The sequence below is a fragment of the Thunnus albacares genome, chromosome 2, assembly GCF_914725855.1.
Source record: "Thunnus albacares chromosome 2, fThuAlb1.1, whole genome shotgun sequence".
NCBI lineage: Eukaryota > Metazoa > Chordata > Actinopteri > Scombriformes > Scombridae > Thunnus > Thunnus albacares.
Genome location: NC_058107.1, coordinates 2,741,342 through 2,767,069, shown reverse-complemented (window position 1 = coordinate 2,767,069; position 25,728 = coordinate 2,741,342). Strand labels below are relative to the sequence as shown.

The following is a 25,728-nucleotide window of genomic DNA, read 5'->3' as shown; positions in this document are numbered from 1 at the left end:
TAAGCTTCCATTAGAGCAGATAAACTCACAGTTTAATGCATTCCTTACTTGTAATCATATTTTTGGTTTTGGAACGGCTAAAAAATCCAAAGCTTTACAGGCCGATTGCTGTGCTATGACTGGGAGGATTAGCTAACCATCAGTTCATTTAAATTGACCAGTACTTTTACAAAAAGCAGGATATTTTATCTATTTGATTATTTCACAATTTCATGGTTACATTATATCTTTTCTCTGTATTTATTCATATGTTTATTTATTTCATAATGTCTTATTCATTTAATATTAAACTATTACTTTTGTCTCCTCATATACAGGTTGTCAGTCACTGAAAAGTACTGTAAGAAAATTCCACTCAGAAAGGCTATTCAGCACAGGTCTGAAACCAAACCATACATCCCTATCTAGAGTATGGTACCGAGTCGGACAGATAATAAATCAAGTAGGGTAGAGTAAAACAAACTGCATGTAAATGGAAATGATGTGACGGTATAGTCATTGGACAGTCATTAAAAACCTACAGTTAACAGCATACATGCCATACAGTCTATTTAATGTGCATGCTCGGATCACAGAGAAGATCGATATTCCCTGAGACGTACCCATGCCCTCCGGGAGCAGCTTGCTTGTTACATTAGCGAGCCGCTGCTAAATTAATCATAGAAATGTGAAATTGATGGTATCATTCCAGTCCAAGCAGAGTTGTAGCTAGGCAAAGTGCTGATGAAAGTACCTCCCATCAGAGTCTCGAGGAAGATAAGGATGATGAACACGCATGTGACATGCCCCTCTATAGCAGAGGACAGCATGGAGGGAGGATCTTTAGCCAAGCACATGAGGGCCAAGTACAGGAAGATGACGAGATGGGAGTGTGTCCCAGGCACAACAGTGCACACTGCAAAAAACACCCATGTTCACAAGCAATTTCACTTCATATACTGCATGTCTTACAGGCTACGTTAAGTTCTGCACCCTAACAGCTCATTCTGATGCATCTTGCAATAGTGAGTTGACTTTGTTGTTTGGCTCCTTTTGCAGTCACCATTTTGCACTAATAGAGAGAAATTCAGTGAAGACGAGGCAACTTTCCACTCACAGTAGCCTCTGTAGACCTGAATGTAATATAGCTGTGTAGTATGTTGTGTTTTGAGAAAAAACATGTCATGATTCAGTTCAGGGAATCTGGGGAATGCACTGACTGAAGCACAAGTACATGTTTGTGCATGCATTATATTTGTGCCTTAATTCTAAGATGATGGGAGATTTTGAGCGCTTCAAATATTTTTCAAGCACAGGAAGGATTTTTGTTTTTTCAAATTAAATTCTCCATTGCATGATAATAATTTCTCTTGCAAAACTTGCTCAATTTTTCATTGTGTGCTCAGAATTGAGACACAAATATAATTCTAAACAAACAGACGGGGCAGGTTTAGGAAGAGTGTTTACACCAGATAAGTTAAAGGTGCCCTGCGGAGTTTTCTTGTAAACAAACACAAGTTGTGTTTACATTCAGTGTTACTCACCCAAACCCACTGTGTGTATGATTAATGCATTTCCTTCCTCATACAACATTTGCAAAACCAATTTTAAAACAATTTGAATTCTGCATTAACAGCCATATATACTTGTCAGTTGTCTTTTTCTTTACTGCCTTTGCTGTGACAGACAAACTTCTCCATAATGCTACTTTTGGTCAAAAACTCCAAAGGGTACCTTTAACCTCCATACTTCATCACTAAATAACTACTGGGATTCAGTAAACTACTAAGCGTATGAGAATGTGTTAGTGGATTTTATTTGAATGAATTTGAATTTATATTTAGTTGTATTCCTTGTCCCTTGACATGTCTTTAAAGAAAACCTCTAGAAAACCTTTTAAGAAGTAAGACCGAATATGTGAGGAAATTACTTGTTTTTGCAGTGTAAGCCATGTATGTTTTCTCTCTCACATACATTCATACAGATAATGACACAGACAGGCAAGATGAGAGAGGTAGAGGAGGCATTACCCCATGAAGCTCCTTCAAAACGATCCCAGCACAGAAACAGGGAGAGGATCATATCAATAAAAACACTGCACAACACGCTCACACACACACACACACACACACTTCTGCTGCTGCTTTTATGTTCTTATGATCACATCATGATTTGTAGCAACACCAGTGTGTATTTAGATATTTTATAAAAACGACGTCATAAGTGATTAGCAGACAGAGGAAAAGGCAAAATTGGGCTAAAATAGTGTTCAAGCATATGACAAATAACCCCAGTCATCTGATCACATGACATTCATACACATTTAAAACAACATTCAATTACTTTGTAAAACCCCATAAAAAGAAAGAAAAAAGTGATTATGTGCTATATTTTTATATTTTTATAGATGTTTCTATAGATGTGGCAAGTTTACACTTTCACCCCAGTGGATCCATACAATTAAATAAACATGCTGTTCCTTCTTCTAATAAACATTTGCTGCATATGTCAGTATTCAGTATATATATTACACCTGATTGGACCACCAGTCACCACATGTATCCATCAAATCTGATGATCTGGATTAACAATTCACAAACTGGAGACTTTATGACAGAAAACGTAGGAACTTTTGAACTTACGAAAATGCAAAAGCCACCAGCGCCCCACTGACCACTATGAAGTCTAGAATGTTCCACAGGTCTCTGAAGTAAGATCCAGGATGGAGCAGCAGGCCCAGGTCCACCATCTACACCAAACACACCACTGTTAGGTCTTCTTTATTATTATTCATTTTCTTAATTTTGATATGGAACTATGTTAATAGTCCTACACTGGGCACGTCTATTATAGAATATATTTGGTGATTAATGATTATCATTTGATATTTCTGTGGTTAATGATTATTGACTATTAATCAATAAATCAATCATTTCACAAAGCATTTTGAAACAGTTTAACTCTGAGGAAGAAAAGCTTAGTAGAAGACAATGAGGTGTTTTACATGTGTATTTATCTGCACACTTACCTTAATCACCATTTCAAAAGTGAAAACCCCGGTGAAGGCGTAGTCCAGATATTTGAGCACCTGCAAAAGAGAGACTGACTCATTACTGAAACACATAAACATCATAATGTGTGTTTAATAATCATGTGTCTTATACACATGTCATATGTTAATGTGTAAGGATGGAGGAACTCCACACAAGAAAGTCATTCCAGATAAAAACAATTCTTTTTTCAGTTTTGTATGTGTGAATTTAGTGAGTATCACATGCATTTATGTGTCCAGTTCATGTCTTACGTTGTTGCGAGGAGCGTTCGTCCAGACTGGATCCTCCGCTGCCAAAGCGATACTGCTCATAGCGATGACAACCAGGATGGACATCTCAAAATAACGCATAGTCACAATATAGTGACATAACCGCCTCACCCTGGAGGAGTGAGACAGAGAGCAGACAGAGAGAGGGACACAAAGAAAGGACAGATGAAAGGACAGTGAGGGGTAGACAAATATGAAACTAGCCAGCAGGGAATTCAGGTAGTGTTAGCCAGTAAGAGGCACTATTCTCTCGAGGAGGTGCACTTTACTGCTTTTACTAGGAGGGAAGGCAGAGTGAGGAGGTGAATTAGATCAACATGCACACAGACCTTCTAGACCTCTCAGCACTCACTGTGATGTGGGGTCACAGAAAGGTGAATAAGTAGACGGAGAAGGTTGAGGTGACTCACGGATTGGTCTGTCCAAAGATGAACATAGAACTGTAAGGCAGGATGGGTTTGGGTCCGCTCTGACCGAGATCCTCCAAGGTCTTCTCGTTCATAGGCATCGTCTCACAGTCGATGCTGTTCACTGGGAGGACAGACAGTTTGATTACAACATGGAGGCCTTGGTCATGACATTCACACCTGACTGCTGAGTGGCCTCACCAAACCCTGTGGGTAATTTTTATCATGGGATTTCGACTTCACAGTTACAGGGATTGTCACTGAAACCCCCAACAATATCCACAACTAATTTACTGTCCTGAAAACATCATTGGAGATTGGTTTAGATTTGTTTTTCCACCTCTGCTCGACACAGTCTGATACAATGAAAGACTCGCTGCAGTTGCCATTTTTTCAGTCACATTTGTGTATACACAATTATTGATTTGAAGTATTAGATGTCATTCCAGAAATTGTCTCAAACCCTGTTGAACCATTTGCATTCACTGCTTTTTTGGCAGTACCCTCACACAGTCATATGAAAGTATTAATATATTTTGGCTAGATGCTTGATTTTTTTGTGGATATTTTCTGTTCTTCCCAATAACCATTCATGGATTAGTTTCATTAAGTAAGAAAAAATAGATGTACAGTAAGATGATCATCATCATGGACAACAATGCGCCCATTTCACGTTCAGCTGGAGACCTTTGTTCAATGTTGAACGGCGTCTGTCTCTCACCTCATATGCTACCATTTTTCTAATGAAGGCTGTAGTAAAGGTATACAAAAAATAATGATAAAAAAGAGGATCATCTGCTAGTTTTAAGTAAACATGGATATGATTTTTCCAAACATTTCCTGACATCTCAAACTGATGAACTTAACTCTTTGTGGTTTCCTGTTTCCTGTTAGTGACCAACTACTATTTATTAGAAATGTTAATTTATGTATTTTATCTTTACTTGTTAACTTTATCCATTTTTATTTTTTCTGTTAAGTTCCAAGTGTATTGCAGAGAACAGTACCTAAACTAGGAGACAATTCAACACTTGTGAATGGCCAAATGTACAAACAAGCCACTGTCTTTCCTTTATCTTATCTTTTTATGATCTCTTTAAAGGACCAGTGTCTGGCTGGAGGATCTAGTGGCTTTTAGCAGTGAGGTTGCAGATTCCAACCAACTGAATACCCCTCCCCCCTCCCCCTCCAAGCGTGAAGGAGAACCTACATTGGCCACGAAACCTCACCTTTCTCTTCAGAGTAAATGATTTCACCTCTGTACTTGGAATACCGTATTTGGCTTTACTGTAAGTGGCTATGAACAAAGAACCTTAATGAAATGCCTGAAATGCAAGTAATCTACATGTGATCCTGTGTGGTAGGTACTGACATTGTATAAGTGTGGTCTCTCCAGGTGGAGATGTGATGGTCACAGGAGGAATTTGGATGGAGCTTTGGCCGGTTCGTCTGACGTTCCTCTGGTTGTCTGAGTCCTCAGGTCGGTCAAGAGTCCAGTTAGGCTCCACAGAGCCCTGCTGTGGGGGGATGGCTAGAGACTCCCCCTCTGAGTCACCAAACCTGTCCCAAGAATAGAGACAGCATCTTACACATTCATATACCGCATATTCTCAGACTGATAATGTCTTCGCTACATGAAGTTGTAGACATGTGGCAAGGTGTTTTAATGTATTATGGTTGTATACTCATGACTCATGGGGTAGCAAGAGGATGCAAACAATCACATATACATATATCTACCTCTCTCTCTCTCTATTATATATATACATTTTTCATCTCTGTGATGATGCTCCCTTCCACCTCATCATCTCCCTGGTCATCTTCCACCTTTTCACTCCCCTGTTGCTGTCTTTCCATCAGCAGTTCTCCTGATGTGTCCCTGTTCATGATGATGTCACCCTTCCTCTTCATTTTTACAAGTGTCTCCTATAAGATTCAAACTGGTTTAACTACTATGTCCTTTATGTCCCTTTCCTTTAATAATCATCATTATTAATAATAAACACTGATGTTTTTCACTTGTCTGTTTCAACCTCCTGCTCCCTCAGTATTTCCCAACAGATTTCTGAAATATGATTCAAAGTGATCAGTAATTATGTCAGTGCAAGCTTTCTTTAAGGATTTAAATTGGCTCCTAGGTAGAGACTTACATATAAAGATGATATTCACCAGTTGGGTCACTTACACTCTGTGAAGCCACACATAGTGTTGCCAGCGATTCAAGATATCAGTGTTTATCCAGTAATGCTGATTAAATGGAAAAAATTTCTCTGAGCTTCAATTTGAAAATGTGGTGAAAGTCCAAACTCTCAGCTGAGCTTTGCTGACTAATGTCAGGCTTTTAACCACAGTAAACAGGTTTAAACATATCACCCTGGTTTTGGCATCTTTACATTGGCTTCCAGTATGTTTTAGAATTGATTTCAAGGTTCTTTTAATTACTTACAAGGCACTAAATGGTCTGACTCCTCAATATATCTCAGATCTTTCATCCCTGTATGACCCTGCTCACACTTTGAGATCCTTGATCTTGATCCTCAGGCAGGAGCCTTCTAACTGTTTCAGATTCTTGGCTGAAGACTAAAAGGGACGGAGCTTTTGAAATAAGAGCCCTGAGGCTCTGGAACACCCTGCCCGAGGACATAAACCAGGCTGAGTCAAAACCTACTTTTATCAAATATTACTTTTATTTCACCTGATACTAGTTTTTATTCTGTTTTATGGGTTTTACTATCTTAATTTTTATGTTGGTCTTTTAGTACTTTTATTGTTATTGCTGTGTTTTTGTTTGTTTTTATGTGAATCACTTTGTATCTTTGTTTTCCAATTTTTATGTTGCTCTTTTAGTACTTTTATTCTGTTTTAGCAATTACTGTTATTCTGTTATTGCTGTGTTTTGTTTGTTTTTATGTGATGCACTTTGTACATTTCTTTTGATGAGTGCTATGTAAATAAGATTATTATTATTATTATTATTATCATTATTATTATTATTATGTGGCTGTGTGGAAGTTGGCAAGCTGACAAACACATTCAGCAGGAAAAAAACAGCCATCAGCAGTCCTAACTTTGTCATCAGGATAGATAAAATAATTATAGTAGGTGACTTTAATATTCATGTGATAATGAAAGTCTTAACACTGCATTTATCTCATTATTAGACTCAATTGGCTTCTCTCAGAGTGTAAATGTCTTAACCACACCCTCAACCTTGTTCTGGCATGTCGTTGAAATTGAACATTTAATAGTCTTTCCACAAAATCCTATTTTATCAGGATCCCAAATTGATGGTCTTGTTGATAGTGCAGGCTCACTGTGAATGACACTCCACTCCATCGCCCCTTTAAAAAAAAAAGGTTTATAAAACAAAAGAGTGTAGCTCCGTGGTATAACTCTCAAACCTGCAAATTAAAGCAAACATCACAGAAACTTTAAAGGATATGGCGTTTCACCAAACCGGAAAAATCTTAGTCTGGCAAGATAGTCTTGAAACATATAGGGAGGCCCTCTGTAATGCCAGAGCTGCCTATTATTATCTTATCTTTGATCAGGATATGTCCTTTGACTCCCACATCCAACAGATTTCAAGGACTGCCTTTTTTCACCTATGTAACGTTGCAAAAACCAGGCACATCCTGTCTCAAAAAGACACAGATTAACTAGTCCATGCGTTTGTTATTTCTAGGCTGGATTATCGCTGATTATTATTCTTTATTATCAGGCTGCCCCAACAAGTCCCTAAAGACTCTCCAGCTGGTCCAGAATGCAGCTGCACATGTACTGACAAAAAATAGAGAAACAGATCATATTTCTCTCATTTTAGCTCCTCTACACTGGCTTCCTGTGAAATCCAGAATAGAATTTAAAATCCTTCTCCTCACCTATAAAGCAGGTACCATCAGGCACCATCATATCTTGAAGAGCTCATAGTACCCTATTACCCCACTAGAACACTGCGCTCCCAGGATGCAGGCTTGATTGTGGTTCCTACAGTCTCCAAAAGTAGAATGGGAGGCCCCACCGGTCACGGCAGATGGCCGTCCACCTAGAGTCTGGTTCTGCTCGTAGTTTCTTCCCGTTAGAGGGGAGTTTTTCCTTGCTGCTGTTGCCATGTTCTTGCTCATGGGGCAATGTTGGGTCTCTGTAAATTAAAGAGTACGGTCTAGTCCTGCTCTATGTGAAAAGTGCTCTGAGATCACTTCTGTTGTGATTTGACGCTATGTAAATAAAACTGACTTGACTTGACTGCCTGCTGCAGGGACGGCAAGCAGCAGCATATATGGCTCTGGTAGAAGCTAGGAGTCTACGCAGAGCGTCATCTCTTGCTGCATGCACTATCACTCGGACATCGCTCTTGTAAGTTTCTGACCATCTACAACTTTTCATATATTTTTGAATTAGATTTTCCAAAACTGGAGTGGCAGCTGGAATAGCAAGGCATTTTTTACCCCAGTAGATCTGCCACTGTGATGTGATTACATTCATCTTCGATTAAAAATAAGTGAATTAATTCAATTGAAGTTCAAAAGTAAACTCGTTCCTGTTATTTGGAGATGATACATCTGTTATTAGGCCATCATCATCTCTTACTGATACCAAATATCTGAAAGAGAAATAAAACTAAAGTGATACTAAATTGAACTCACCACTTGCAAAAATTTAAGATTGTTGTTTCACAACTAATCTGTCAGGTTATTCCAATATATACTGTTTTTTTTCCAGCTGTCACAGCTGAGAAAGCTGCTTCAAAGAGGCATGTGGTCAGGAAAGTCCGAAACGTTTACACTGGTGATAGGAAGGGAGTGAATTCAGCATGTTTAATGCTGATGACAGAGGGCCTGTCTGTCATCAACATGAGCTCAGCACTGAGATGAGTGCACCTGCACCGTCATTCTTCATGTCAAGTTATGTGGCTTTGTACTTACTGCTCGTGCTTCTGCTTATTTTATATGTATTATTGACAGTCCTGTAAAGATAACAGAGAGAATATGGATCATAAAGTAGTTTTGGTGTTTACCTGTGACTATGAGTCTTCACTCTTTCATTGGACTCCTCTCCTTCAGCTGTGGATTGGCCCCTGGATCCATGAGTCCGATGTCTCCTCCTCTCTCCGCTGGCCCCGCCGTCTCCTCTGGAAATCCTGTCCTCAGCCTTGTTAGATGAACGTCCATCTTTGTGGCGGGATCTTCGCTCTCCCCTCCCTCCGCTGTTCACTGTCCCGTTGCCCTCTTGAGACGGCCGGTGTGAATGATGATGCCGATGCTCTCTCTCACTTGTGACTCCTCCACCTCCGCTGTCATCCACTGAGCTCTGATGCCTCCTGCCTCCCTCTTGGCTGCGGGACCTCTCACTCTTCCCCTCTTTGCCCCGGCTGCCGTCGTGATCTTTGGAGCGGCTGTGATGGACATGGTGCCTGCCTTCCCTACTGGTTTCGCCATTATCGTTCGTCTCCTCCCTGGTTCTGGTTCTGTGGCGGTGGTGGCGACGGGGCTGGGGAGGCAGAGGAGGAGGAGGAGGGTCGGCCGCAGTCTCAGCCTCATCTGACATGCAGGACTTGTGACGGTGGTGCTGGTGGCCACCTAGCAAAGGCCCATCCCCGGGCTCAACAACCAGTGGACGGTCGCTGTGGGTCTTCATGTCTGGCCGGATGTGGAGGGCTGTGGCTAGGCGCAGACGTTCCTCAGGGTCCAGCTCACTGTATAGGGCCTCGCAGCTTGCGCGATTCTGCCTTCTCAGCTGGTTGGCCCTCTGCTCCCACACCGACATCGTCTTCATAGACTTCTGCTGCTCCTTACTAGTGGAGAGGCAGAAGAACCAGACAAATCAAAACCACCGTGACACTGATATTAAAATATACAGTAAAACACAGTGTAAAGCACTTTCTAAACCCTCTACTCTGATGTCAGTGCCACAGCTTTCTCACAACACACTGTCATCTCTACAAAAGATATAAGCCTTTCCAATAGATACACTGACAAGCATGGTTTCTTTTGAGGTGTGACACATTCATTAAGTATGTACTTTATATCTCATGGCATATAAAACCAGCAGTATATTTCATTTTACATCTCATGATGGCACACATGTAGTCCCTACATGCTGAATGATTTACAGTATGACCAAGGTGCAGTTGAGCTTTCAACACAGCAAACCGTTGGGTCCATTTCTCAGAACTGTCTACTGTGGAGAGAGCTCGTCCATGAATATGCCTGAACAAAAGCCAAGCATGGCCACACTACCATGCTTTGACATGCTACTTTTTCTGTCAATGTATGTGTGTAACAGTACTTTGAAATGACTGAATGCATGCACTTTTGATACTGAATGGACTAAAAACAGTGCTGTGTTTTCACTAGTTTTTACTGTGGAACTTTACATATTTACAATGCCATCTTTAAATGTGGCATTTCATCAGAGGAGTCCATCTGTTAACTACACAGATTATGAACAGAAAATAACTTTATCCCATGTTCTCAGTGCTCCGCCATCCTGCAGTTGAAATCTTCATACTTACCGCTTATCTCAAGAGTAAGCACACTGAGCTACACTCTAAGAAGTCCAGCTTAGAGGTGGATGAAAACATGGGATTGGACTGGACTCACTGAATGAACAGAAAAGCCCGTAACATGGTGTGCATGGCAAGAATGCAGGGCAGCTCTGTTTTTAATTACGTAGTCTTGCTCCAACAATGTAAATAATAAGAACATGATCATGTATGTTTTTACGCATGTAATCATCATCATCATCATCATCGACCACCTTGCTTGCAGGCGGTTGGGTTTACCTCAGGTAGTGATGGACTGGGGTGCAGACATAACTCCTACAAACACATAAAGGGAGCAGCATTGAAACAAACAGAGGGACAGAAGGAACTTCAAAAGGGACAGAAACATTTTATAGCAGACAGACAAAAGCACAGAGGGGGCAAATAAGCTTCAGAAGAACTGACAAGGGACAGAAACATGTACAGTAGAGAAGCAAAATTATAGAAAAACCCAAAAGAACTTTTTGCTGAGAAGAAGCAAGGAAATAATGGGCAAAGGAGACGCTGAATACACACTTGTGCCACTACAGTGTTGAAGAGCTGTGGGATGTTTGACTTGCCTGATAGATCTCTTTTGTAGCACTAGTTTCAGTGCTTCATTATGGGATGTATCCCCTTGTTATGCTATTCAGAGAACCAGGGTTGCACGTGTAACTGAAGATGTGGCCTGTATGATGTGTGTGCAAGTACCGGTTACTAAAACTACATGTCAGAGCGTCCTTTCATCGCCAATTAAAACCACAAGTTGTGACTTTCGGTTGTTAAACCTATCTGCCGAGCAAGCTATTTTATTAGTGCAATCTGATCTGACAGTAGAATGGAAAACCATCTCTTGCTCACTGACAGCCAAGCTTGCATATTAAAGAAACTGAATATGGCCCTGCTTTTATTTTAATTGGGTAATATATGTATTTACACATGACCACAGCGGGTGCAAAGACACCTCATTTTATGAACAAATGAAACAGTTTTCTGTCAGTTCTTCGTGGTTAGTTAGCTAGCATGGCTTCAGTTGGTGTTTTTAGGGCATGGAAAATGGTTATATCTAAAGATAATGAATAGAATCAAGCTGACATTATTACTCTATTTTAACACTGTCTACAAATCCCATGAAAACACCTCAACCAACATCGTGCTAATCTGTTTCTCAATACATTCTGACTTCTCTACCCTGTCTAATGGACGGTGTACTGATTTTATCTAAAGTCATTTACAATTTGCATTTTTGGATTTGGATCACTTTTCCTTAATGTTTGCACTTTCACTTTTTGTCCTTAGGGGGCTCCGCACCATGGCACAGAGGAATAAGATATCAGGTTTGGATTCATACACAGTACTTGTTCGTAGATCAATGAATTGTTGGTTTGGCTCTGCACATGAGATTTGTTGACAATAAGAAAAATCCAGGAGTATTTCTATAAAGCTTAAAAATCCCAGTCACTCAGCATCTGTCTGTGTTTCTAATCATGTTCTTCATCTGTATAACACAGGCCTGAAGCTAACAAGGCAATAATAACATGCAATACACATTTACAACCAGCTCGGGAAGATGACTCACAGCTGCAAATATACATGTTGCACACATACAGTATGAAAAATTATATTCAGTATCTTGGAATCTACAGAAATAAAAGGATTGGGCGGTAACTGAAAAAAAAAAAACAACAATTCCCACACAGAAGGATGCCAATCACAAACAGATAACATGATCACTAACACAGACATGTGTGACACTTGTCAATCACAGGGAAACAATAAAAACTGAACACAGGGAAGAAAAGACTGATACATATAGCTCTATGTGAACACAGAGGAGCGGCCATGTTTTTTTTTTTTTGGACAATTCAATACAGAAGAATGACATAATGGTAAGACCAGAAGAAAACAGAGTTTAGTAGCAGAAGGAGAGGGATGGGAGAGGGATAATGGAAGATTTCAAAATTGTAACAGAGAGGTAATAACTCACAGTGAGTTAACGCTGCAGATGGATGAGCTGCTAGAGTGCGCGTTACCTCGACTGCGTGTTAGAAAACTGCACATGCACAAAACAAAAATGGGGAAGGGGGAACATCATATAGGATGAAGTCAGAGAGACAGCCAGACACCATTCGACATTTCTCTGTCTTCTCTGTATCTCCCATCACATTTCAATGCAATGGGCAGTCAAAGCTCAGAAACACAAGACTGAGACTGAACCAGAAAGGAAAATGTCACACGTATGGGCTGTCAGGGACATTCTGACTGCCATAGTGACAGCAAGATTAATCTGATTTGACTTTATTCGGTTTTCATGCTAAAATGAGCAAAGGGCATTACTCTTAGAGCCCAGACCTGACAGAGTGAGGTTTTATATAAACAAGCAAAATTTAGTAGAACTAGTCATGCGAAAGATAGGTAGAAGTTTACCAGTATCTGTAGAGGTGGAGCTGCTCTGGATACAAGAATAATGTAACGGGTGGAGCTGAAAAAAACATTTGCTATTTTTGTAAATAATGAGGCCGGTGCCAAAACACAATGATGTTGGAGCAGCAAGTAAATGTCAGTTTATGTGGTGACACGGAGGATATTGTGCTGCTACAGGCAATTTTGTCAAATCCATGGATTCAGTGGGAAGTCAGGTGAAGTTCTTCAGGTTTTAATGATGAAAAAATGGCCCAGTGTGGCTCTGTATACAAGTATGTCTAAATCGAGAGAAGCGCTGTGTGCGTTTTATGCATGTAGCGCAGCAGCAGTAACCTCATTAAGGATTAAAATCTCCCAACATGGTTACAGGATTGGTCAGGATCTAACAGTAACCGACCTCACCTGCTTTTCTTCTTTACATGTCAGACTGTGAAGATATTACACATATATATATATGTGATATTACAAGTTTTTAACATTTATTTGGAATATAGCACCTATAACAGGATGAATCATCAAAACTGCTGGGACATTTTTATTTTCAGCACAAGTACAAACTAATTTCCTCTATGCTTCTATTTATCAACCTTTTATCTATTGTTTATATAGAAATATTAATTAGTGCAGTTATAAATACGACCCCTCCCACTGAGGTTCAAATCCACCAATGAGATTATTTATGTGCCAGAGCAGCTTTCTTATGTTTGTGTAACACAAAAAGACTTCACAGCTAATGCATAATAACACAGTTGCATGTAACAAAATATAGAACAGTATACAGGACAGTATCTTTAGAAGAATGGCAAAGGAGAGTCTACAACTGTACTGTACATTGTTTTTTACATTTTGTTTGGACTGCTATGAAGAAAAATATTCGAAACAAAAATAAGACAATACATACTGTATTAAATCCCAGTGGAGCTGCCTGGTTAAACGATTGGACCAATAAATATACGAAATATCAGTTAACATTTCAACATACACTGTTATATACCGCTTGGAGAGTCAAAAGTTCAAGTGTCTTGCTTGTTCTGAGATTTTTTTGTTAAATATCTGTCCATCACATGTCATATCTGCTGTATGTTTGTGGTAGCATGTCAAAAATATAATATAATATCCACGAACACGCTGACTGTTTTAAAAGTGTATAAATATCTATTCTTTGTGAGTGGGATATTGTTAGGGAGCCTGTAGAAATCTACAGCACAGGACATTTAGGAGACAGGAAATTAGGATCTGCCTTGTGAAGAAAAGAAAGTGAAGAATGTGTTCAAACCGACTTCCGCTGGGACAATGAATCAACATTATGCTTTGTTTCAGAAATACACCTAGGGTCCTCTGGGAAAAGCAAACTAAGAGCTAAATCAAACAGACATTGTGCATGAGTATATCAAGATAGATAATGAACAAAAATAGCTAAATTGCCTCTCTATGTATTGTGTTATTCTGTTTAGAATTTCTCTGTGCATATCTGTTTTGTATTTTTGCCTTTTTTCTGTACTGGACTGTTGTTGTTGACATGTTTTATTTATCTTGGAGAGCAGCCATTTTGACAAAGTCTGTATAAATATTATAACATTTTAATACTAGAAGACACAAACTTTTGTGAACATTTAAGTTTAGGTTTAGCGAAATTACAAAGTATCCTGTGGATAAGTTTACTGTTTCTCTGTGTATCCTTTAGCAAGTAAGTTCAGTAAATGTGCTGAATGCCTCTCCTTCCTCATAAAACACTACACTGTTTACATCTATGTTTGCTTGGTAGCAGTCTTCTTCTTCACTGCCTTTTGTTGGTGCATTTCTGCATTTCTTGGCAGGTTACCGCCACCAACTGTCAGTCACCAGAGTAGTGTGAAACCACGGGAGAGATTGCATTTCATGTCACGCCCATGTGTCGTTGGGTGACTGGTGCGGGTGTCCCTTTTTGCCCGTGAATGAGACATTACTCCACAATGCTACTCTACTGGGTACCTTTAACTCATCATTATTGTCTTTTTATTGAAGTTCTGATGGTGAGAAATGTTTGAAATTGGACAAAAGTACATACTTTCAACATTATTCTTGGAACAAGTTTCATGAGCAGATCAGTACTGATCTACAACGTTCCTTGTGACAGGAGTGCAGGACCATTATGTGTACGGTCCTGCATCAAGGCGAGTGTTAGTGTTGTGTATTGACATATTGGTGAACTAATCTTTAGCATGGCTTAGTTGTACAACAAAGAACTACTATGTGTATTTTCTGTTGGTGTGTATTAAGTGAAACAGTAAAAGAACAGAACAGAAGCGAACCAGAACATCAGAAGAGGCTTTGAGACTTACGCTGTGATGGACATGTTAGCGGCCGACATGGGGCTGACCTCCTTTACTTCCTTGGCTTTCTGGAGGGCAAGTTTCTTATTGATGGCCTCCTCTTGTTCCTCTTCATCCTGGACGGAATGCGTAAAAATATACATACATACATGCATACAACCTTTTAAAGGTTGTGGCCTTTATGTAACATTATGATGACCTTTATATGTCCACACTGTCAGCGACATCATAATCACAGGATCTCCAGCAGATTCGAGCAACAGCAAAGTTTAGCTGATGAGTGGACATTTAATAAGCTTGTCAACAGAGAAAAGGTAGACGCAGTTGGGCTATTTTTGGTGATCCACCAGCCAATCAGATTCCTAAATGTCCTATTATAGATTCTCCAATATTGGCCCTTATTTATCTCAATGGCGAAAAAACCAGGTGTTTGATTAAAACAGGCTTAAATCAAGAGGCGGACCTTTATTTCTAATTTGACATGTTTACCTGACGTTTATCTTGATAAATGCAGTATATTATACATTTCCACAGCACTAATTCCATCAGTACAACAACAGTCATGTCATACTCAGCAATCTGCTGCTCTGTTTCTCTTCTCTAACAGAAATACTATTTTCATTCAGTAATAAGTTCCTGTCACACTGAACTGTGAAGTTACTGTCGATGAAACTCAACACTTCAAACTGATAAAAATGATTCACATTAAACCGTCTTCCGGCAGATTCTGGACAGAATCTCTCTCTTTCCTGGTAGGATTTTAATGTGAAAAATGTGCAGGAAGCATAGAGTTTCAATAATGGTAGTTTAACAGCAATCATAAAACAATAAGATTAAGTGAATGAAAACTGTATTTGTGTTCAAATGAGAAACTAAGTGGTGAATATGACATGAATGCTGAACTTTTTTACCAGGCCTTTATTTATTCATGTTGGCAACTTCTAGGAATCAAAGTCATTTCATTGATTGTCTTCTTTTATGAATAAGATTGAGTTATCAGCTACTGGAGTTATATCTATCACACTACAACAGATTCCACTTCCACAGTGGACAGCATTATGAAACCAGTAAACCAACATATAGTCACCGTCATGTAAAAAAAGGCCAGTGCATGTGAAATCTGAAACCTTGTAAAGGACTTTTATTGATAGTGGTAGTGGCCCTATCTCTGTAAACCCATATGAAGCCAGGATACCTCGAGCTATAAAGAAATACTGTACCTTAGTGAGCTCCTGGGCATTTGCAAGGTTATCGACAGCAATGGCCAAGAAGACGTTGAGGAGTGTGTCTGGTTATTTGTGGTCTCAGGAAAAGATCAAATGATTGATAAACACAGAATCAATATTTACAATTGCAGCTGTTCTTCAAATCGAATGATAAAGTCTTCCACAGGGCTTTGAGGCTGCCTGACAACCACAGGGGTAAATCGATTTGGATCAATTGGGCAGGATACAGTTTCCAAAGAGAGTGAGTACAATGAAATAAATGGAGGAGAACATTCCTCCATGGACACCACCCTGTGATTCGATCCCGTGATACATGACTGCGTTCCAGTCTTCCCCGGTCAGGATCTGCAGGCAAGACACGAGCTGGTTTCTGAGTCCAGTTCAGTGGTACAAGCAGAACAGGAAAAACAAACATGAGGGATTTGACCTTTACCTGGAAGACAGTGAGAATCGCTGCTGGGAATGTGTCAAAGTTGGTTGTCGGCGTTTCGTCTTCAAAATTAAACCTGCAGGAAGAAAAAGTTTTTGAATGTAATCACCCTCCAAAGCCACAGCAGTCACATTCACTCCTCCACCTACTGGAGGACGGAGCAGGATGTCCTCTTCATTAGGCTGCTGCAGATTATACCAGCACAATATATGCCCATTACATTTTAGTCTTCTGTGAGTGTTCAGTGAGGTGCAGTCAACATTCTGGTGCTTGCGCTCACATGCTCGCGGCGTGAGACTATTGAGGGTGATGTCTTTTTCCTAGCTTACACTTATCCTAATTACATAAAATTAAACTGTTATAATTAAAAAGGAAAAACTAAAATATCACGTTGACATGAATATTCAGAACCTTTGCTATGACACTTGAAATTAAGCTCAGGTGCCTTCCAGTACTCTTGATCATCTTTAAGATGTTTCTACACCTTGATTGGAGTCCACCTGTGGTAAATTCAATTGATTAGACATGATTTGGAACAGAACACACCTGTCTATATAAAGGTCTCACAGCTGACAATGCATATCAAAGCAAAAACAAAGCTATGAGGTTGAAAGAACTGCTTGCAGAGCTCAGAGACAGGATTGTGTTGAGGCACAGATCTGGGGAAGGCTATAAAAACATTTCTGCTGCATTGAAGGTTCCCAAGAGCACAGTGGCTCCATAATTCTTAAATGGAAGAAGTTTGGAACAACCAGGACTCTTCCTAGAGCTGGCCGCTCAGACAAACTGAGCAATCGTGGGAGAAGGGCCTTGGTAAGAGAGGTGACTAAGAACCTGATGGTCACTCTGGCTGAGCTCCAGAGATCCTGTGTGGATATGGGAGAAACTTCCAGAAGGACAACCATCACTGCAAAACTCCACCCATCTGGGCTTTATGGCAGAGTGGCCAGATGGAAGCCTCTTCTCAGTGAAAGACACAGGAAAGCCTGCTCGGAGTTTACAAAAAAGCATCTAAATGACTCTCAGACTGTGAAAAATAAGATTTTCTGGTCTGGTTTTCTGATGAAACCAAAATTGAACTGTTTGGCTTCAATTCTAAGCATCAAGTCTGGAGGAAGCCAGGCACTGCTCATTACCTGCCCAATACCAATATCATGATGTGGGGGGAGTTTTTCAGCAGTAGGGACTGGGGGACTGGTCAGGGTTGAGTACATAAGTACATAAGCATCCTTAATGAAACCTGGTCCAGAGCGCTCAGGACCTCAGACTGGGCTGAAGGTTCACCTTCCAATAGGACAATGACCTTAAGCACACAGCCAAGACAACACAGGAGTGGCTTAGGGACAACTGTGAATGTCCTTGAGTGGCCCAGCCAGAGCCCTGACTTGAACATCTCTGGACAGACCTGTAAATGGCTGTCCACCAACAGTCCCAATCCAACAAGCTGACAGAGCTTGAGAGGATCAGCGTCATACCCAAGAAGACTCGAGGCTGTCAAAGGTGCTTCAACTAAGTAAGTGAGTAAAGGGTCTGAATATTTATGTCAGTGTGATATTTTAGTTATCCCTTTTTACAGGTTCTATATGTAGAATTGTGAAGCAATTTACATGTTTTCATGTTTTTTTATTGCCAATGAGTGAAGGGGTAGTAATGTCACGTAAAAATTAGACCTTCCCCGACTTTCTCAGTTGTCTATAACAGCCTGTGGACTGATTTCTATGTGAAGGACCCATGAAAATCTAACGGAAGTGACGTTTTGCGCACTCCTGAGTGCCTTGTCTCTCTCCCGCTAACGTCAACAAACAACCGGCATAACCACACAACAACACAATATTTACCATTTTTGTGGGGGTGCAACGATCATCACAAGCAGTGTTATGCCAGTTTGGCATCTTTCTGATTTTGAAACTCGCTCCATTACTTTTAATACTGAAGAAAAAGATGAAGTCTATTTTCTATGGTTTCTTAACTAGAAATGTTAAGTCAAACTGATTCCTGTATTATGTTTATGAAATCTTTGTGTTTTGATTTTACTGAGAAATGACTATGAGAAGAAGATGCTACTGGAACTCCCTCGAGAACACGTCCTCTGTGTTTTATTTTTCCACAACAAGCGTCCCAGTAGAAACCAGTTACTCACTGTCCACCAAACAGCTGCATGCCCAGCAGAGCGAAGACCACAATGAAGAGGAAGAGGAGGAACAACAGGCTGATGATGGACTTCATGGAATTGAGTAGAGATACAACCAGGTTTCTCAAAGAGTTCCAGTACCTACACACACACACACACACACACACACATATATATATATATATATAAGAATATAGGAAATTCTTGTTCCCAGCATGCTGAGGTATTTTGAAGACAGACATTTGTGATCACTCACTTGGTGACTTTGAAGATCCTGAGCAGTCTCAGAGCCCGTAGGACACTGATCCCAAATGAGGCCCCAGGTTTGATGGCGGCCCAGATTACCTCAAAAATACTGCCGATAATCACCTGTGAACACAGTGTGGTTATTGCAGCAGTGGGTGAAGTACGCAGAACATTCACTTTAGTGAAACAAAACAGTAATCTATTACAGGTAAAATTCTTTATTTCATGAACTCATCATATGTTTTTTACTGTTAAATCTTAATCTGAAAAGTGACTAGTAACTCTAGCTGTCAGATAAATGTAGCAGAGTAACAAGTATAATTTTCCCTTCTAAAATGTAAAGGAACAAGGAAAGTACTGTACAAGTACCACAAAACTGTACTTAGAGTACCAGTCAAATGTTTGGACACACTTTCTCATTCAATGAAATGGAAAGGTGTATCCAAACTTTTGACTGGTACTGTAAGTACAGTACTTGCCTAAATGTACGTGGTTTACTTTGCATAACAGCTACACAATTTTTATTTTCAAAAATACTGTATCATATTTAATTATAAACCTTTTTTTGACTTGGTTTGGAGATTTTGGCAAATAGTGAGGGTCATGTCTGCCAATAGTACAACAGCAGCTGGAGATAAAATGATCTTTTGTGAGTGATATTTGTATCTTTTTGCTATTCTGGCTATATATATATATATATATATATATTTTTTTTTTTTTTTTTTTTTTTTTCTGAAATACCAGTCCTTAATCATTTGACTCATTCTACACATGCTCACACTTTAAAAACCGCTGTAGACTGATTTCACTACCAGATAAACAAGACAACTCACCCCAAAGTCAAAACAGTTGAATGAGGAGTGGAAGTAGTTCTGGGGTCCGAGGCCGTACATTTTCATCGACATCTCTGCCAAAAACAGGCCCAGGAACACAAACTCAGCCAGGTCTGTCCAGAGAGAAGAAGAAAACACACGGATCAATGTCTCGGGTTAAAAAGGGACCTCCCTGCTGATTTCTACTGCTGCCTGTTCAACTGTGCCCAAAACAAATAAGACTCAGAAAGAGTCTATTGTTTGAAGAAATAACTGCTGTATTCTCCTGTGATGGAGTGTGTGAGATGTATGTTTGCTCATGTGTGTGTGTGTGAAATGTACGACGGTACTTTGGTGTGATACATGTTTGCAAATGGATTTCTGTCACCTCAAGTGTTTTTTTTTTACCTTTCTGAGCCAAGTAGAAAATTGGCAGGTGCTTACAATATCAGTATAGTTGCATCTAGCGGCTGTAGTAGTTATGACATGGAGCAGTGGCACAGTTGAGATGACATATATAAAAGTTGACAAATTTCCTCATTTGTCGGAGGAGGGGTGGATGGAGACATTAACCCGACGGTGGGCTTTGCCACAGGAGGCCACTGTTCGCTTCCCATTTCCAACTGTGAGTCTGGACAGCTTTTTAAAAACTGTAATCTTTCCCTAAACCTAACCAAGTGGTTTTTATGTCATTATACATCATAATTGTTAAACCCGCAGTGCGTAACTTTAGCATATAAATGCACGTCTATTACATTCAAGTCTGCTGATTAAGCCCATCATCACCAGACAAATCTCTTTGTGTTTCACATGTATTCATCCCGTGCTGGCTGGATGAATGAACACTGCGTATGCTCTATGCTGTTATCAAGCTGTTTGTTAAGAGTTTAACATTCAAAAACTCAGCTAATACGCTTCAATGATGACAGTGCTGGTAATAAAAACAGAAACACATGACATTTCCTTTTTCCAGCCTAATCTAATCTAGTGTATAAATCTATAAATCCTGGCTCGTACTGTACTACATACCATGACCTGGATGACTGAGAATCTTCACAAACACAGCAAGAGAGCCGCAGGAAAAAAAAACACAAGATCGAAATTTCTCATGTGAAAAAACCAATAATGTTCTAACTTTGGCACAAACTTGTGTGTGTGTCCATGTAGACGCTCATCCCTCATAGTGAGGAAATATGTTTTCAGGGCCTTTAGATATTGCTACCATCAAGTTCTCTGAAGCAACTGCCTTTGAAGAGAGACCATGTGACTTCTGCAGAACAGCGGCCGTCACAGTCACAAATGACAATTTTAGGAAATCGATAATGATAAATACTGACACTGGAGGAGTCAGCAGACTGACTCAGCAATACTTCTGAGAGTACTGAACTGAATAAGAATATGTTTATGAATTCAACATTTCATTTGTTTCTTCTTTCAAAAGTTGCATAGTCTCTCTTTAAATTCTCATATTTATGTCAGTATATAACTCCTGGAACTTACATAGTGCATAGGTGAGCCACTCAGGCTGGTCGTAGTGTACGATGGCTACACACAACGTGTTGAGGCCGACCAGACACAACACAGTCCAGTAGAAGCTCTGGGACTTGACCAGACGGCGGATGGTGAAGCGAATCCTCTTCTCTTTTCTCCTGAAGTAAGATGAGTTCTCATTCTTGCTCTTTACGCTGGCCCTGGCGAACGGAGACCCTGGGGGGGCAGTTGGAACAAAACACACCAAACGGCAATAAAGTTACCAAGTCTAAAACCAAGGTCGCCTTACCGATTTTTAGACTGTGGAGTGTAGTTTTTATCCAACCTTGGCCTTGGTTTGACTCAATACATGACTCAGCACATTTTGATAATAATTCAATATAGAGGAATATACATTATTTGCACTCTCTAACACAATCCACTTTCAATTCTGTAAAGGTGGTGCAGAGTAAAAAAGAACAAAGTGTCATATAATTAACTTCTACCTTCTCAACAGAAAGCTTTTTATATTCTGACCAGCTCTGACTGTGATGTAACCAAAGTGAAGCCCTCGGTTCTTTTACATCACATCGTCACCACTCCCCTGCTCACTCCCATTTAGCCTGTACTATATTAAACCTTCTGTAACTTAAATTAAGCCCAAATGTCAAGTGGGACTGGACACAAAAGGAAAGGAGAAAAATGGTTCTATTAGAATTTCATTACTAGCACAGGAAGACTAGTGGACTAATCATTTCCTGGTCTATTTTAATCCAGACATCTGACTCATACCGTATCACCTGAAGACCCACACTATCCCACTCTGTTCTATCTATCCAGGCACTGTACTACAGCTTATAGCTTTATAGTCATTTTATATCAATAATTTCATTCCTCTTTTATTTTGCTACAGTCAGTCATCACATATTGTTCCTTGGTTTGGTAATCTCATGTCAGGTGACAAAAACATGCTGCATCACATACTGTAGATAAAGTGGCCAATAAGATCACTGCAGCCTGATCTGTATCTCATTGAGTGTCCTCTCCATCCACTAATAAGCAGATATAAGGACAATTTAAATGTTGTACAGTATTTGTCAGCAATTATAACTTCCAGAGGTTGAATGTAAGTGCATTTACTCAAGTACTGTGCTAAAGTACAATTTTGAGGTACTTGTACTTTGAGTTTTTTCCATTTTATGCTGCTTTACACTTCTGCTCATTCAATCCTCTTTGATTTAATGTTGTTAGACAATAAAACATGAACAATTCCAAAAGTGTTAACGGATAACAAAAGGCAGTAATACCAGTAATTCCACATAACTAGTGAAAACATGTGTTTAGACAATGTGTAATGAGGTTGATTGAATATTAAGAATGTATTTCATTATGGTATTTTTAATGTTGCTTATTTATCTTTTGCTGCTAAGCTATTTTAACTCAACAGTATGTTGTAGCGCTGTTAGAGACCAAGCTGCTTGAAATGTGAATAAGCAGTTTGTGTGTCACGTTCAACATACAGTAAATACACAATCTGAGTGTTGAACAGTACGGAGACTTGCTGTAATACAGCAGATATTGTCCTCACCAACAGATGAGATGTCAGTGAAGTGGTCCTCGCCTTCTTCTGCATTGATGAGGTCGTTCTTACTCTTCTTGGCTCTTTTCAGCACTGCAAATACAACATGGTAAAAAAAAGATGACAAAAGTCACAGAACAGCTAATCTGCTTTAACTCAAATTCATGAAGCTTTCGCTAAAGTTCAGTAAGAAGGATCCTTTCTTTCTTTTATTCTGCTTGTAATGAATTTCTAAAATAACTTTCCTACTTTTTTTTCTTCATTTAGAAACGTTCAGCTTTTCCATCATTTCTGCTTTTCTCATGCTGTCAAAATTTTTTTTATTTACACGTTTCACAATGTCGCCATATCTGACCAATTCACTTAATTCATTTATATATTATTGACGTATTCATATTCAATAAACCTCTGCTTGTTAAATTATACTGTAGCATCTCTCAAATCATGTTTTACAGCAGAGAAATCAAAGTCAGACATAACAGGGAAGCTAAAAGACATCGGCCCATCTACTGTATCATCTGATATAGATATATAGTATATATGAACCATGAAACAACCAAGAGGAAGCTGTCGTTTATATTCTCAAAGGGATCGTGCATACAGTAAACTGGATGCATAGATGGATGCTTTTATTTGTGTGTTCTTAAATTTATATGGAGCAGCACAAGAGAGACTTCCGATGCAGCTTATATGTGTGCCAGATATAAAGTATCTATGTTGTAAAGATACTATTCCTTGTTCCTCCAAATTTCTTCCCAGCTTAGTGTTTGATACTTCAATATAGTCCACTTTCACTGTTGAGAGCTATAAAAAAAACAGTGAGAGCATCAAAACTACGCAGCAGAGAGGAGCTTTAAATTTGTGTGAAGGGCTCTTGTACTCCCACGCTGCCTCGCAACTCCACTGAGCCTCACACTCTCGACTTTATTCTAATCTCATTACCCTTCTACCCTTCTACCAATAACCACTGTGACTGTTACCCTGGGAGAGGCTGCAGATGAGAGACAGTATGGCCTTGATAAGACAGGAATGCGTGTGTGAGCACATACACACACACCTCAGGGTGATGTCAGTGGAAATGATCTGTGTTAGCCACATACTCTGCTGCTCACATGGTGGTAGGTCTAACAGTACGGAGCATTCAGACATACAGTAGAATCTACTAACATGATATATCTTAAAAATGTTTCACAGGCATTTACACTGAAACAAATCATTTCTTGTGGGTCAATCATAACATACATATATTATAGGTATATGTACAGTATATTGTATAGTGTGTGCATATAAATACAGTATATGCTGTAAATATACCCATACATTCAACAGTAATAAAACACTAGTAAAATTGATGAAAATAATCCAGATAAAGTGACTAAAGCTCCAGCTGTCGCCATCTTGGCAGTGCCTGACTCTGTCTAACTCCCGGCTAATCCAAAACAGTCAAAGAGGTGGAGCTGAGGTGGAGCTGAGGTGGGCCGAATGAAGCCCGGTTGCTGAAACAAGCCACCTAGAGACTAACGACCTGTCACTCAAAGCGGCCTCATCCTTAATCATGCATAACTTTACGGCTTAATAAAATTTAAACGGGTGAGTTATAAAAAAATTCACCCCCCGTACAGTTGTCATGAAAGGGGAGATGAACTATAGAGACCTAAACTGTTTTTTGTAGCAGGCTGTGAACATGTTTATTTCTGCTGTAAAGTTGGGCATTTTAACATGGAGGTCTGTGGGCATTGACTTGCTTTTGGAGCCTCATGTGGCCATTTGAGGACTTTCGCATTGGCTTCATTTTTCAGCCCCCGAGATTGTTGCTTGGAGAGAACTAAAGGTTCTTATCAGTTCTTATCATAGCAGACATTAGTAGACACTGACTTACAGTGCGGGACTTTTGTCTCTGGCAGTGAGAGTAATTACAAAAACACAGTCAACACGTGCTTACGTTATAGGTTCAACCGTAGCCTACTGCATCGCTGTTGTTCCAGCTGTAGAAACAGTGGATAAATTGCTTTGAGCATTACACATCCCCGCAAAATGACTTGTTTCACTATCAGAATTTGATCCATTCGGTCCAATAACATTTGTCTAGAAGAGCTGCACAATGAAATAATTTTATCCCAACAGCAGAGAGCTAACCGGAAGTTAGCTGCTCCGTTTGCAAAAGTCTCTGGTGCGCATGCAACAATATTTGCGGAGTCATCTACCTTTATATGACATTACTTAACATTAAAGGAGCTTCTACTGCAAACCTAGCTAAAGTTAAAGAAGTTTAGCTAGCATCAAAGAGTTAAAGGTGTTAGCTGCTAATGGGGCTAGAGCAGTTATATAATAATATAATATATAATAGCTCGACAGGCCAGTGCAAAAGGAATAAGCTCTGTCATATGACATCCGAGTCATCTCTCAGTTTCATGCCGTCTTTTATTTGTGAGTGTTATATATTGCAAAGCTAGCCGTTCCTCACCTGTCCACCAGGCAAAAGCTGCTGGGCGACACCTGTTGCTGACTCCCTCATCATACCACTGCTACCTGCCTCCCCAGCTGTACACCATAACTTAATTACTCTCTCTGTAAGGACGTCTCATTTGTCATCATCCTAGTATTCTTGCTGTTGCTTTTCCCGCTTGTTAAAAAGCCTTTCCTTATGCTGTGGTTGCCTACTGATTACACTGGTTATACAGAGCAAAAGTGAAACTGAAACTTCCAGGTTCTGAAATAAAACCAAATACAAATCCCATCGACATTTGCAATAATGTAAATAACTGAATATCCAGCCTTTACTCAACAGCATGTTGCGTTGTTTACTCCATATGTTTAGACAAGGTTGTTTGTTTTTTATAACACTCTATATCGTTGTCTGATAGTTT

At 39.7% G+C, this 25,728-nt stretch overlaps 1 protein-coding gene across 7 annotated transcripts in view; it reads right to left on the bottom strand.

Moving 5' to 3' along the window:
- Positions 1-25,728, bottom strand: part of cacna1ba (calcium channel, voltage-dependent, N type, alpha 1B subunit, a) — a 147,779-nt gene that overhangs the window by 46,091 nt on the left and 75,960 nt on the right. For 4 of the 7 annotated variants that reach the window (XR_006405207.1, XM_044362938.1, XM_044362952.1 and 1 more), the window contains 16 exons: positions 22,871-22,954; positions 21,313-21,528; positions 19,834-19,946; positions 19,011-19,123; positions 18,764-18,895; positions 16,627-16,699; positions 16,421-16,538; positions 16,188-16,255; positions 14,977-15,083; positions 12,219-12,284; positions 8,726-9,502; positions 5,081-5,268; positions 3,712-3,832; positions 3,284-3,413; positions 3,008-3,067; positions 2,622-2,728 (listed from right to left, as the gene is read on the bottom strand). Coding sequence is in view for 6 of the 7 variants with exons in the window: in XM_044362938.1 (XP_044218873.1) it covers positions 2,622-2,728; positions 3,008-3,067; positions 3,284-3,413; positions 3,712-3,832; positions 5,081-5,268; positions 8,726-9,502; positions 12,219-12,284; positions 14,977-15,083; positions 16,188-16,255; positions 16,421-16,538; positions 16,627-16,699; positions 18,764-18,895; positions 19,011-19,123; positions 19,834-19,946; positions 21,313-21,528; positions 22,871-22,954 (2,473 nt within the window). In the remaining variant the exon portion in view is untranslated. The remainder of the gene's footprint in view (positions 1-2,621; positions 2,729-3,007; positions 3,068-3,283; positions 3,414-3,711; positions 3,833-5,080; positions 5,269-8,725; positions 9,503-12,218; positions 12,285-14,976; positions 15,084-16,187; positions 16,256-16,420; positions 16,539-16,626; positions 16,700-18,763; positions 18,896-19,010; positions 19,124-19,833; positions 19,947-21,312; positions 21,529-22,870; positions 22,955-25,728) is intronic. The other 3 variants (XM_044362960.1, XM_044362969.1, XM_044362986.1) reach the window with 3 other exon arrangements.